Source organism: Patagioenas fasciata, chromosome Z (genome assembly GCF_037038585.1).
Source record: "Patagioenas fasciata isolate bPatFas1 chromosome Z, bPatFas1.hap1, whole genome shotgun sequence".
NCBI classification, from domain to species: Eukaryota; Metazoa; Chordata; class Aves; order Columbiformes; family Columbidae; genus Patagioenas; species Patagioenas fasciata.
In genome coordinates, this window is record NC_092560.1 from 66,104,597 (window position 1) to 66,117,433 (window position 12,837).

Genomic DNA, 12,837 nt, shown 5'->3' on the forward strand with positions numbered 1-12,837 from the left:
ATAACAGGATTCTTAGACATCTACAAATCAGAATCCTGCTGTGAACATTTTTTTGGTTGCTAGATGCATTAAGTCTTGCTTTTTTTCAGTGTAAGAAGGGTATACTTTTAAGGACTGAGGGTAAGAGGAAAGTCTGCAAGTAGCTGAAGAGTCCTCCACCAGACCTGGGAAAAGGGAATATTTTCTATTAATTTTAGCATAGGGAGGCTGAGGCTAGAGTTATCTAAGGAGTAAATGAAAGCACCATGTATCAGGATGAAATTTGTACAGTGTATAATAGTTTTGTGTTTACATGCATAAAATAAGAATTTTTGTCTTAGTCACATAATATTAACAAAGTACTGAACTTAAGTATGCCTCCCAATGTCTGAATATGCCAATTATTTATTTATTTATACGCCCCGCCCCCCCCCCCCCACCGGTCTAATTAGCATCCTACCAGTTGATAAGTACTGCTTTATACATATTAGTTCTCTGAGTTGTCATATGCCATTGTTGGAAAATAAAGTTCTTAGCTCTTCATTCACTCAAGCATTTATGTGCTAGACCATGTATCTTTATGATGTCTAATGATTGTGATGATTAAACAATTTTTTTTTTTTTTTACTCCTTTAAAATTAAATGCATTGCTGTTGCAAAAATACCTTTTAAATCCATGGGGTAAATTTGATACTCCTCTTACTGAAACTAGTCACATGAAAAGAATACGTTCTCTGTTGTTATACTATTAAAAGTGTTTATGCTTACTGCTTAGGTTAAAGTTAAGGAGAAACAAGTCATCTTTTTCTTACCATTATCCTTGTTTGCCTTCTACTCTCTCAGACACTGCAGTTTATAACGCTGTTTTTTCTTTTTTTTTTTATTTTTTAACAGAGCATGAAGGGAAAAAGTAAAAGTAGTCATGATCTTCTGAAGGATGATCCACATCTAAGCTCAGTTCCTGCTGTCAAAAGGTTAATATGTGATTTCCAGTTTCCAGAACAGATTTATTTTCAGGATGTTTAGGTGCTAGAGTTAGGTTATGGTTGGACTTGATCATCCTGAGGGTCTTTTCCAACCGAAATGATTCTGTGATTCTATGATTCTATGTTAGACCTGATTAACATAATGTATTCTCATTTTTTGTCTGTTACTTCTTAAGAAAGTAAGAATGACAATGCTGAATCAGACCAAATGTTCCTCTAACCCCCTAAGCTGTCACCAGCATTGCCTATCAGTGGATGCCCAACAAAGAATAAAAGCAATGCAAGCATTATGTCTACCTGAGTAGCCTCACAGTCTCCATCTACTTTCAGCTCAGGGGATTGTGAGAGTTTGATGTGGTTCATCTATTTAGTAATCCTTAAGAGAGCTCTCTTCAAACTACTTAATCAGTCTCTTGTAATGCTGTCTGCTGCAGGAAGAGTTACCTCCCCTTTTTATTCTGAACCTGGCTGCTACTGACCTCATTTGATAAATTCTAACTCTTACTCTGGAAGAAACAGTGAGCAGTCAGTCCCTTTATACCTCTCTTTACCACAATCTGTTCTTAGGTCATCTCTTTTCTAGCCTAAACTTTTAAACCTACTCAACTTTTCCTTCACAGAGAAGTTTTTCTGTACCTGTGGCTATTCTTTTTGCTCTTCCCAGCCTCAGCTCATTTTTAAAATATCTTTTTAAAAAATTTATTTTAAATCTGAACAGCATATTAGAAAACACATGAATCATAAAACTATACACTTACATAAAGGTGGTGTCTGTTTTTCTTCTCTGTTTCTTTTTAATACTTCCTAACTTCTGATTTGCTTTTTTAACAGCTGTTGAGTATTGAGCTGAGATATGAAAATATATCAGCTCCAAGAATTTGCTTGTGATCAGTGATGGTCAGTGGAGAGCTCCTTGTCCTGTATGTGGGACTCATTTTCCTCATGTGTATAGCTTTTGTTGTATCTACTTCAGATTGCATCTAGCATTTTATTGTCTTATCATTCAGGTACATCTGCAGTTCTGCAGTATGCTCTTGTCTTTGCTATCCTGAGTAACTGAATATTATCAAAAAACTCAGTCACATGACTGTTTGTCTGCTTTGATCCTGAGCTCAGTGAACAGCTCAAGCCCCAACACAGACTACTGTGCATATACACTAGTTATCTTCCTCCATTGCAGGAAGTGATTGCTTGCTTCTAACTTTTGTTTCTTGCCTTTTAATTATTTATTTATTCATGCATGGACTCCCCTATTACCCCAAGCCTACTTAGTTCCCTTAAAAAGCTTTGATTAGAGATTCTGTCAGTCCAAATATATCAGAGAGATCATCCACAACCACATGTGGCCCCTTCAAAACACTCCCAGAGGTTGGAAAGGCAGTTCCCTTTGTAGCCATGTCACAAATCCCAAGTAGGTTATTTTACCTTTTACTGTGGCTTCTACTTGTGCAGTACCGACATCAGAATTAGAGACCTGGATGCGTTGTATTTTCTTTAATACTTAGAAATATTGTTGAGGTTTTTTTCTTGTGTTCAGTGTAAGTTGTTGGTTTGTTGTTGGTTTTGTGTGTTTTGTTTTGTTTGTTTTTTCTAATATTATAATATTCTATAAAGAAATACTTCCACATAGAGTTTTCTGGATTAGTTTTTTAAATTAAGTTAATGTGATTGGTTCCAACAAATGTACAATTTCTTTGATGACCTTGCTTACTTATTGATGGCTTAGAGTGCACCTCAAAGCCGTGACTTTGGGGACTCCTTTACTATTCCTTGCTTTGTTTTTCAAACATAACTTCTTTTTAAAATTGTGGGATGGAAAAATCCTCAAGGGTCTTAATTATTAGCTTGTGACAATAAATAGTGGATATATTAGCCTAAGTATATTCAAATATGTTACTTTTTTTGTACACTAAACTATAGCTGTATAACAAATGAAAATTTTTTTGTTAAGCTTAATTATCAGCATAGTGTGTGTCAAACATGCCTATATAGGGAAGGCTTTTCTAAATATAGACTGTCTGCAATGAAATACTAGGAATTGCTTGATATGACATAAAAACATCCATCTTAACAGCAAATTACTTTTTTTTTTTCTTCTAACTATCGTGTGATGCAAACACTAGCAAAAAAAATTATTCTGTACTCAATTGTTGTGTATTTTGTCTAACAGTATCCTTGTATTCTTTTTTTTTTTTTGTTTACTAAGATATATCACTTATATTGTGTCATAGCACTTGACTGTCTATTTGTTATTCCGGATAGAAAGCTATCAGACAGACCTGGAATTCAGTCTACTTGCCCAATCATACTCCTTTTCTTGGACCAAAGTTGTCTGGCTTAAAGTTTAATGATAATAGTAACTTTTATTATTATAATTCTTCATCTTTCAAGAGTGTTCTGTTTGCATAGCTCAACATATAGTTAGAATTTATCCACCGTATGACAGTCTGTGGCTTTATCCTGTGTTTTTAAACATTTGTAATTAGAAAGGATTATGGCAGTTGAACAATAAAACGTGTTACTAATTGATACTGTTAAGATGAATGTGAGGATGACCTAAGTGACTAGGCTGACTAAAATTTGAAGTGTCTAATCAAACTATTTTTAAAATTTAGGAACGTGGGGTTTTTTTAAAACAGTATTTTAAATCTTCTCTGGTAGTAACAATTACTTTTTCTTTTTTTAGTGAAGCAGCTAGTGAAGAAAGGGATTTGAGTGAGGTAAGTAACAATTTTTTATTAATAAGTCTTGTTTTTTGCTGTGTGTGAATTAGGTTTTCCTAAGGGACCAAGTGTACTACAGATAGATAAAGCTTGATATCTGCCCCCAACATTCAATAATCTTCTCAAATGGCTAAATCATAGCCATTACTTATTAATTACTAGCCATTACTTATTCTGACATAAAATCTCTCATTACATTTTTGTTTCCAGAGCAAAGAGAATAGCAGGCAACTCTACCCAGTTAACAACAACAGCAAAAACTAGTATAACTTCCAGGCAGACAGTTTTGCATTTCTGTGTCACTAGGGGAACACGGTCTTACACCCGAACAGCTTCTTCCCCCCAGAGTTGTCATGCAGCCCACTGTGAGCTGGAAACATGTTAAATCTATTAGTTGGTAATGAGACTTCAGCAAAATAAGTGTGTAAGAAGATACGAGATCAGATGGAGTAAAAGACACAGATGAGGGTCTGAAGGAGGAGTCTGAGCAGGAGAAAAACAGTAGAGTTGCAGGAGGTAATGGGTTGAGGAGGAGGCTTATGACCTATTTGTCAGTGCTGTTCTAGAAGAAAATGGTGAAATCCTGTGAGGAGTGAGAGGAATGGATAATTCTGGAAGTATGGGATTTAGCTGAGTTGGTCAAGTTGAATGTTTTTGTCTATCCCATTTTAAAATAGCATCCATAGAACCCCCTTCCCATTACTTAGATTTCTGTAATTTTTAATAAGCTTACTACTTGGCAATTGCAATTTGTCCAGAGTTGTCTATTTCTGTTCTAGAAATTCTCCTATCCAACTCTTAATCTTTCAGTGAAATGCTCTTGCGTAAGTACTAACCAAATCTCCACCTGGAATCCGATTTTATTTTTGACTGTTAAACACCTTGAACACAGTCCTGTTATGTTCCTTTTCTGGATTCTTCCCCTGCTATTCAAGTCTGTTGTCATCCTATCTCTATGATAATGTATCAAGTAAGAAAATCCTACAGAAATCTTTGTTATCTTCTCTGTTAAAGAGTAACATTTTGGGAAAATAAGTGAAATGCTGATCCTGTTACGCTTTTGTCTTTTGTCTATTTAGAAAGAACAAACAAACCCCCCACAACAAGCTTCAGTTGTTTAATTGATAAAGTATTTAGCTATTTTACTCTGCTGAATATTCACAGATTTCAGTTTTTATTTCTGACTGGACTTCTCTTGTCTAAATTTAAAATCAAAGCCTGGTAGTCTGAAGATTCCTAAACAGTGGCTCAAATGCAACATCTGAAATCCACCTTTTGATTTTTCTCCTCTTGCTTCTCTCCCTTCGCCTCTATTGCCTCTCTCGTCTCCCTTGTATATCTCCTCTCTCCTCTTCTTCCCAAAATCATGCCGCATGCTGCTTTGTGGTTAAAATTACAATCGCATAGCATCTTATGCTTTCTCTTTGACTAGATAGCACCACTACAAAATAAATATAAAGATATGTGCCATCTAGTCTTTGAGTTGACATCCTGCATTAAGATTTGTGCAGGCTTCTTTTGTCAGGGAAGGAAGCAGTCAAACTTAGATTCCTTGGTCTTGTCAGGCTTCTTCTATGTTGCTGAGTGGAATGACTTATTTCTCCCTCCAAGTGTTTTTGAACAGGGTTGGTTTATCCCCTTTTCCTTCCTCTGCTAGCTTTGGAAGGGTGATTGATTCCACAGCCTCTTTTGATCAGTGTTGTATGTGTAAATTCCCTTATGGAGACTGAATGGCAAACTTCTTCCATCCCATCATGACTCTAGCATAGCTCTGTGGCAGGAAGTTCTTAATGAGTTTTGTTTTCTTTTAATGGAAAATGCAGGAGATGTTGAATGTATTGCCTTAATGAAATCTTGAATCTATGAACACAGATCAGACTAATACCACATTGAGATGGGGTCTTCTGCAGTCCTGTGAAGATTTAGAGTGTAGAATTGACTGTTTTAGCTTTTTAAATGTTACAAAAAACATTTCTTTCCATACACAAATCTATTATATTTCTGATTTTGTGTTCCCTCTGAAGCAAATAAGGAGCTATTTGAAAAGTCTGCTTTGAAATGAAATTTGTTTTGGTTGGCTTTGTGTGGGGTTGTTTTGTTTTGGTTTTGTAAGGGATTATCTTTGTAAGAAAAACTTTTCATATTCAAAATTGTGTAGTGTAAAAAAAAAACTAAAGAAGTTTTATTATTTTTAATCAATAAAGGTGGAAGAAGAACATGATGAAGATGCTGATAGTGTAGAAGGAGAAGCAGCTAGCAATGAGAGATTTCAAATAAAAGAACGCATTGCAAAAAAGTTGAAAATTGATCCGAATGAAACTGCTAAACAACCAGTTCAAGAGGAAGAAACTAAGACAGAAAAGAAAACAACTAGTCGCAGGTAAATGTCGTGCTTTTTTTTTTCCTCATTAGCTAGTTCATAGTTAGATTTTCTACTCAATTCCAGTTATGCAGTTACTATGTTGATAGGTTAGCATTATATTAAAATTATCCCACCTCTGACTGTGCAAATCTGAAATTGCCTATTACTTTCTCATTTCTTAGTTTCATTTGACAGTTTAAAGCAAGCAGTTACATTTTTTGTTACAGTGAGCATTTATTGATACCCTGTATGGGAGCTTTATTTTTCCCTGTGAGTTATAAATGAAGAGTATTTATATGTATTTAGCATGATTTACTTTGGCTTTCTATACAGTTGTAACAGGGAGTTTGGTAGCTTCTTTATCTGAGGTAATACATGGTGGTCATCTACCATTGCAATTTACAGAAAGTAGAGGCTACCCAGTCATCTATTAAAGTCTGGTTTAACACAACAGTCATTCTTACCGTGTACTGATTTTTTCAGCACTACAGTTGAAAAATCAGGATTGGAATATGTTCATGTTTAGTAGTGTAACACTGTATACAAATAATTAAACTAGCTTTAGACAAATTATTATGTTTCTATAGCAGTATTCAGCTTTTTACAGATATAAAAGCGTGGGTTCCACAAGGCTGTGAACAAGCCTTTGGGAACATCCATACTGATAAGCACTCAATTTTCAGTGAGTCAGTTTGCCCTCTTGGAACTTTATGTCTATTCACTCTTCCAGAGCTACTTGGGAGATTTCTACCTGATAATATTTATGGAGCTGATGGCAAATTTACTGCAATTATTGTCCAGTATTTCAATGAATGTGGGCTTCAGAAGTTACTGAACAATTAAGTCTTCACAGTTATGACGTTTAATGTGTAAATATACTTATTCAGTGAAACTCACTAGGGAGTAGCAGGAGGAAGCATCAGAAAACTGATTTAGATTTTGTGTTCTAATTCTGTACAGTTGTCATAAATAACTACTGGATGAAATTATTCAGGCTTTGCCTATAATAAATTCTGTGTATGTAGAGGATCTGTTAGATTCCCATAACAGTTGCCTCTGAACTGAGCCAAGGAACCTTGCTTCTTCTGTTTTTGTTTTTTTTAGTTCTCTTGTTTACCTGCACTGCAGATATGGTTTTATATGTAACGGCCAAGCCATATTGCCAACATGGAAGAATGGGGGAGAGTCTCTTTGTGACAAAAGAATACTTGGTAGTCAATATTCCATAGCATTTACCATTCCTATTAATAACTGGCAAGTAAAGGATTTGGGTCAAGACATATAAGGATAAACTTGTTATAATAATAATACATTTCAAGAGAAAATAGATATTGAAACTTCAGTTAGAAAACAGAACGAATAACTGAAATAAAATCAGTTGTTTTACAGTCATCAGAAATTCATACATCTGACTTGCACTGCTTGCAGGTTATTCTGGTTCTTTATGACTATATGTACCTGCTAAAAATAAAAACAACTCTGTCATATTGAGGAAGAGGCTGTTAGTTATAGTGGGCATTCAAATCATGATCTTCATTGGAAAACAAATCTAATTATTATGAGAAAAGGGAAAGCATACCCTGATATTTGCAATGTGATGGATATCAGTCTGATTATTTTTACTGAAAGAATTTGCTATTATTTTGAAAGTAAGGTTATTAAGTTTTGAGCATTCCATGTGAGGTATTATTTTTAACTACCTGTGGCCTATGTGCTTAAAAGCAAGCTGTGCTTTTGGAGTGGTAGGAACACTTGCATTATTTTGGATAATATTTTAATATTGATATATTAAAATATAGCAATTGGAAGTGTTACTGTATGTCTGCTTTTTGTGGAGCAGTGAAAAACCCAGTGAGAACATTGCCAAGAAAATAATTTTTATTAACCTCTAAAATAAATTTTAGTAGCTGTGGAAAATTAATATGCATGGGATTTATACTGGAAATTCAGTGTGCTTTTCTACGTTTTGTCCAGTATTGATCTGAATTTGAGAAGCACACCAGGTACAGTACAGAAGCCATAGGTTGCAAACAGTTCTTTTTCAGGCCTGGATGTTATTTCCAAAGTTCCTTGTAATTTTGTGCTTCCTGAAGAGAAGACCAAATGTACTTAATACCTGGAGATAAATGAGCAAGAGCATTTGACATGAAAACTCTAGCACAATATCATAGAATCATAGCATCATGGAGTGGTTTGGGTTAGAAGGGACCTTCAAAGGTCATCTAGTCAGCAATGAGCAGGGACATCTTCAACTAGATCAGGTTGCTCAGAGCCCCGTCCAGCCTGGCCTGGAATGTCTCCAGGGATGGGTCATCAACCAGCTCTCTGGGCAACCTGTTGATCCCGCTGCCTCTTACATAAGTAGTAAACAAAATCTGTAATTTAAATGGGTATTATTTTTTCCTATCATGTGGTTTTACTTTCAGGTAGAAGCAAGGCAATCAACTTTCATGCATTGGCAAACTTTATGTAGTTAGAATCATTTCGGTGGGAAGAGACCCTCAGGATCATTGAGTCCAACCATAACCTAACTCTAGCACTAACCCATGTCCCTAAGAACTTTGTCTAGATGTCTTTTAAACACCTCCAGGGATGGTGACTCCACCACTTCCCTGCGCAGCCTGTTCCAATGCCTGACAACCCCTTCTGTGAGGAAGTTTTTCCTAATATCCAAACTGAACCTCCCCTGGCACAACTTGAGGCCATATCCTCTTGTCCTATCACTTGCTACTTGGGAGAAGAGAACAACACCCTCCGTGCTACAACCTCCTTTCAGGTAGTTGTAGAAAGTGATAAAGTCTCCCCTCAGCCTCCTTTTCTCCACGCTGAACAGCCCCAGTTCCCTCAGCTGCTTCTCATCACACTTGTGCTCCAGGCCCCTCACCAGCTTCATGCCAAGTACAGGGGGATGATCATTTCCCTAGTCCTGCTGGCCACACTATGGGCCTTCACCACCCACTGTAGTTCAAATGAGTGTTCATCAGAGTAGGCAGAGATGTGTGTGTGGAAGGTAGAAATACCAAAAGAGAACTTGAATCCACCATACATAGCTAGAAGGGTAATGTCTATTAACATATCAGAGGTCCAAGAAACACCTAATACCTATCTGAATTGTTAATCTCTTCAGGTATTTAAATATGCTAATAGAATAATAGAACTTCTAAAAATATTCTTGCAAAGTACTGTAGTAACATGCATCATTTTCTACAAATCTGTATTCTTTTTTGTCAGTTCTTTCTTTTAAATCCATTTGTTAACTCAAAAGTTTACACACTTATTTCAGAGAAACAATATGGGAACAGCAGACACCTTCCCAAATTCATAGTACTGAGATGCAAGACCACTTTAAAATGCAGTTGTTCTTGGAATGCTTAGATGGTCAGGTTTATTTTTAGTCATTTCAGTACACATTTGAACCTTTTGTGTACGTTTTAAAAAATGAGATGCTTCTCAATTTTGTATTAGGAAACCTCAGGACAAATAATTTCCCACTCATTCTGGCAAGTTCTCAGAGGAATTCCAGAAGTCTTTTTTTTTATATAGAAAGTTTAATCCTAAACTTCAAAACATAGAACATATTTACATGAAGGAATGTATACACATATAAGAAGTGTTTGCCATCATTGCAAGAGTAATCAAATTTATCAGCATTACATCAAGTTTGTAAAATGGCAGTGGCTTAATATGATCATCTGAAGGCTTCAGAGCAAACGATCCTCTTCTCATTATGCAACTAAAAATATTTGTTTTACATTTGTTTTCATCCTGTAGGTGGAGCTCAGATGCCACACATTTTCGGTTACTAGCTTTAAAAAATTTTCACTGCTTCTTGTTTGCAAGATATGCAGTGTGCAAATAGAGCACAGTTCACTGTATAGTTTTTCACTGTACACTCAACAATTTCATTTGTGTCCTTACAATGGATGTGGTATTACATAGTGATATGAAATAGATGTCTAGAAGAGCTAAGGTACTGAGAAGAAAGGCTGAGTTTTCTTTCTGAGTAGTTATCATCACTTGAATTTAACTCTGTGATTGTATTTCATGTTATGTATTTTTCTCCTAATAGTCCTATGAAGTACAGTTGAAATACGTAATCACATTTATTTTAGCTTATAAACCATCACTGGCTATCATCAGGAGATTAATAGTAATAAAAGTAGTTACTATTAACTACTACTGTAATTAACAGTAGCTATATTGCCAATGCTTTGCATTCCTAGTTTTTCTTGTATGCCTGTTGCTTGTCATAGGTAAAATAAAAAAATCATCTACTGTGTGCATCTATAAGAAATTACTTGTTTCATCCTCAAAAGAGAAGTCTGTAACACTTTTGGAGGTGTAATTCTTCTGACTTGCTTTTCTCCATTTGTTAAAAGGCAGGATGAAATAACTAGTTTACTCACAGGTATACGCACTTGGTCAAATGACTTGCATCCCCACTGTCATTTTGTCATCTAAACACGATAGCAATAACAATAATTAATAATGCTAGGCAGACATGGTCAAGTTCACACTTAAGTTGTCCAGAAGCACTTCAAACATATAAAAATTCATGTAGTTAAGATACTGTAACAATTTCTTAGTGTCTGAATAAACATCGACACACTGAGCATGCAGGGTTACTTTTCTGAAGTGCTCTATTAGAACAGCCAGTGGTGGCTTTATGTGTGATCTCTTGGAAGTCTTTTAAAAGACCTTTAAATCAAGACTTGTTTTCTCTTTGTAAATCTGCGGTTGTTATAATAGATGAATTGGATGTTTTTTCATAAATTAATAATATATAGTAGAACATTTTGTTCTAAATGCATCTATTGTGCACTAGCTACCTTATGCTTATAATGTGGGCATTATAATGAGAAGAAATTCTGAAGGCTCACGTAACTCTGTGTGGAAAAATTCTTGTCATTCTTATAAGCATTGGAAATCTGTAAGTTCTTTGTTATAAATAACAGTTACATTTCCATGCATCTATGGGATACAATCGAGGGGGCTGAAACTGGTGCTGTACAAGTCTGTTGTCTATATAATCTTCATTGCAGGGTGACTGATAACATTGCAAGGCTGCTGTCTGTAACCTTTGAAACACGGGAAATCCTCTGGCTGGAGAATGTTGCAGTTGTTGCACCCATTTACAAAAAAGGCAGTAGAGATGATGCAGTTAGCCTCACTTTTGCCTTTGGGCAGCTCATGGGGTGGTTCCTCTTGGAAGATGTTTCTGGGTATGTGAAGGAGAAAAAGATGATGGATTTAGCAAAGGCAAAATGAGGAGAGAGAGGTGGATATCATCTGGTTTGAGCATGAGGCTAGAGTAGATGACTATCTAAGGTTCCTTCCCACCTGAATGCCTCTCTGATCTCATTTTTTAAAAATTCTAATAATTATAATGTACAGTATAATAATAATGATGTACAGGCTGCCTTTACATTCTTGACCTTATAGCTGTTGTGGCTTGCAAGAGATTGAGGAGTGTTATAGTAGAATCCTATACACTGAAAAAAGTTATGTGTTATCTTCTGTAATCTCACTTCCTTTTATACAGTTTTGTCCCATAATATGCTGACAGAAACGTCCGGAAAAACAAAGCAACAAAACTGTGAACGTCCCAAGGTCCTGCAGTCTTGGTTTGAAATGTCATTTGAATAACTATAACTCTTTGGAGAAACAGTACCTCTCTGATGGAAAGTACTAGGCATATGAAATATGCTGGCATATATAAAGAGCAGTAGGGCAGTATTTCAGTCTTCTAGGGTTTTTTTTGTATCTCAATCAACCTGTGTCCAAGCAGAATTTCATTAGATTAGTTGTTTGCCTCAGATACAGTAGATTATGAATGCTGTCTGAATTAAACAGTTTTGCTTGTTCATCATATGAATTCTTGAGAACATATTGATTCAAGCTTGTGAACTTCTCTGCAGATATCTGGCAAGGACATAGGAGATACAGTTTCTATGTTATGTGGCTAGTACCTAATTAAATATTTTCCATTTAAATGAGGACAGTGCCCTTTCATTAGAGGAACTCTTTGTGGGAATCTGGATAATACAGCCTGAATAAAGAGGTAAAGAGTCTGGAGTATTAGCTGTGAGAGAAGATTTATTTATTCCATTAATTATTAATTGACTTTACAGCATAAGACTACAGAAAGCTGCTGCCACATGTCAAGGTCAACTCTTTTTCCTGGCTTTGCTTTGTAGGGGTAGGTGCTTCTAAATATAGCCCTTGCCACACATAAGCCTAACTCAGCTCAAACTCAGAGTTTGCTTTAAGTGGGGAACTGTCTTTGAAGAATTTAGAGATTATGTTAGAAATTAAGTAGACAAAAATAATGGTCTGTGAAATATTATTATACAGCATGCTACCTAGCTGACCTGAAAGTACTGGTTCTGATTTACGCATGCCTCCTGTGGTTTGCAGGTGGAGCTCTCTTGAATCCTAAGTACTAAATGTCTCTGTTATCCGAGAGAACATGTCTGTTGTGCTTTGTTGCTGCAGCTATGGTAAGCAGATGTATATGAGCTGGAGCTACCTGGCAGAAAAGGGGAATCATTTGGTTTTTGTTTCTTTGTGTTGTTTGTTTGTTTGTTTGTTTGTTTGTTTGTTTGTTTGTTTTTTCCCTCCTGTTGTGTTTAGAAAAAGCACAGACACAGGTTGATAGGAATTCATTGTCTAGGTACGAAAATACGAGAGGAATGATGTTGATGTAAGCTAAGTTAATGTGTCTTTCATGAGGAAATCTGAATTTTATTTTTTTTAATGTATTCTTTTAAACTAGTGCTTAAAATAA

General features: G+C 35.7%; 1 protein-coding gene across 1 annotated transcript in view; it reads left to right on the plus strand.

Annotated features, from left to right (window-relative positions):
* CWC27 (CWC27 spliceosome associated cyclophilin) overlaps positions 1-12,837 on the plus strand; it is a 104,894-nt gene that overhangs the window by 8,520 nt on the left and 83,537 nt on the right. Inside the window, exons 8-10 of the mRNA XM_065860543.2 lie at positions 874-953; positions 3,652-3,685; positions 5,893-6,068. Of these exons, the coding sequence (XP_065716615.1) occupies positions 874-953; positions 3,652-3,685; positions 5,893-6,068 (290 nt within the window). The remainder of the gene's footprint in view (positions 1-873; positions 954-3,651; positions 3,686-5,892; positions 6,069-12,837) is intronic.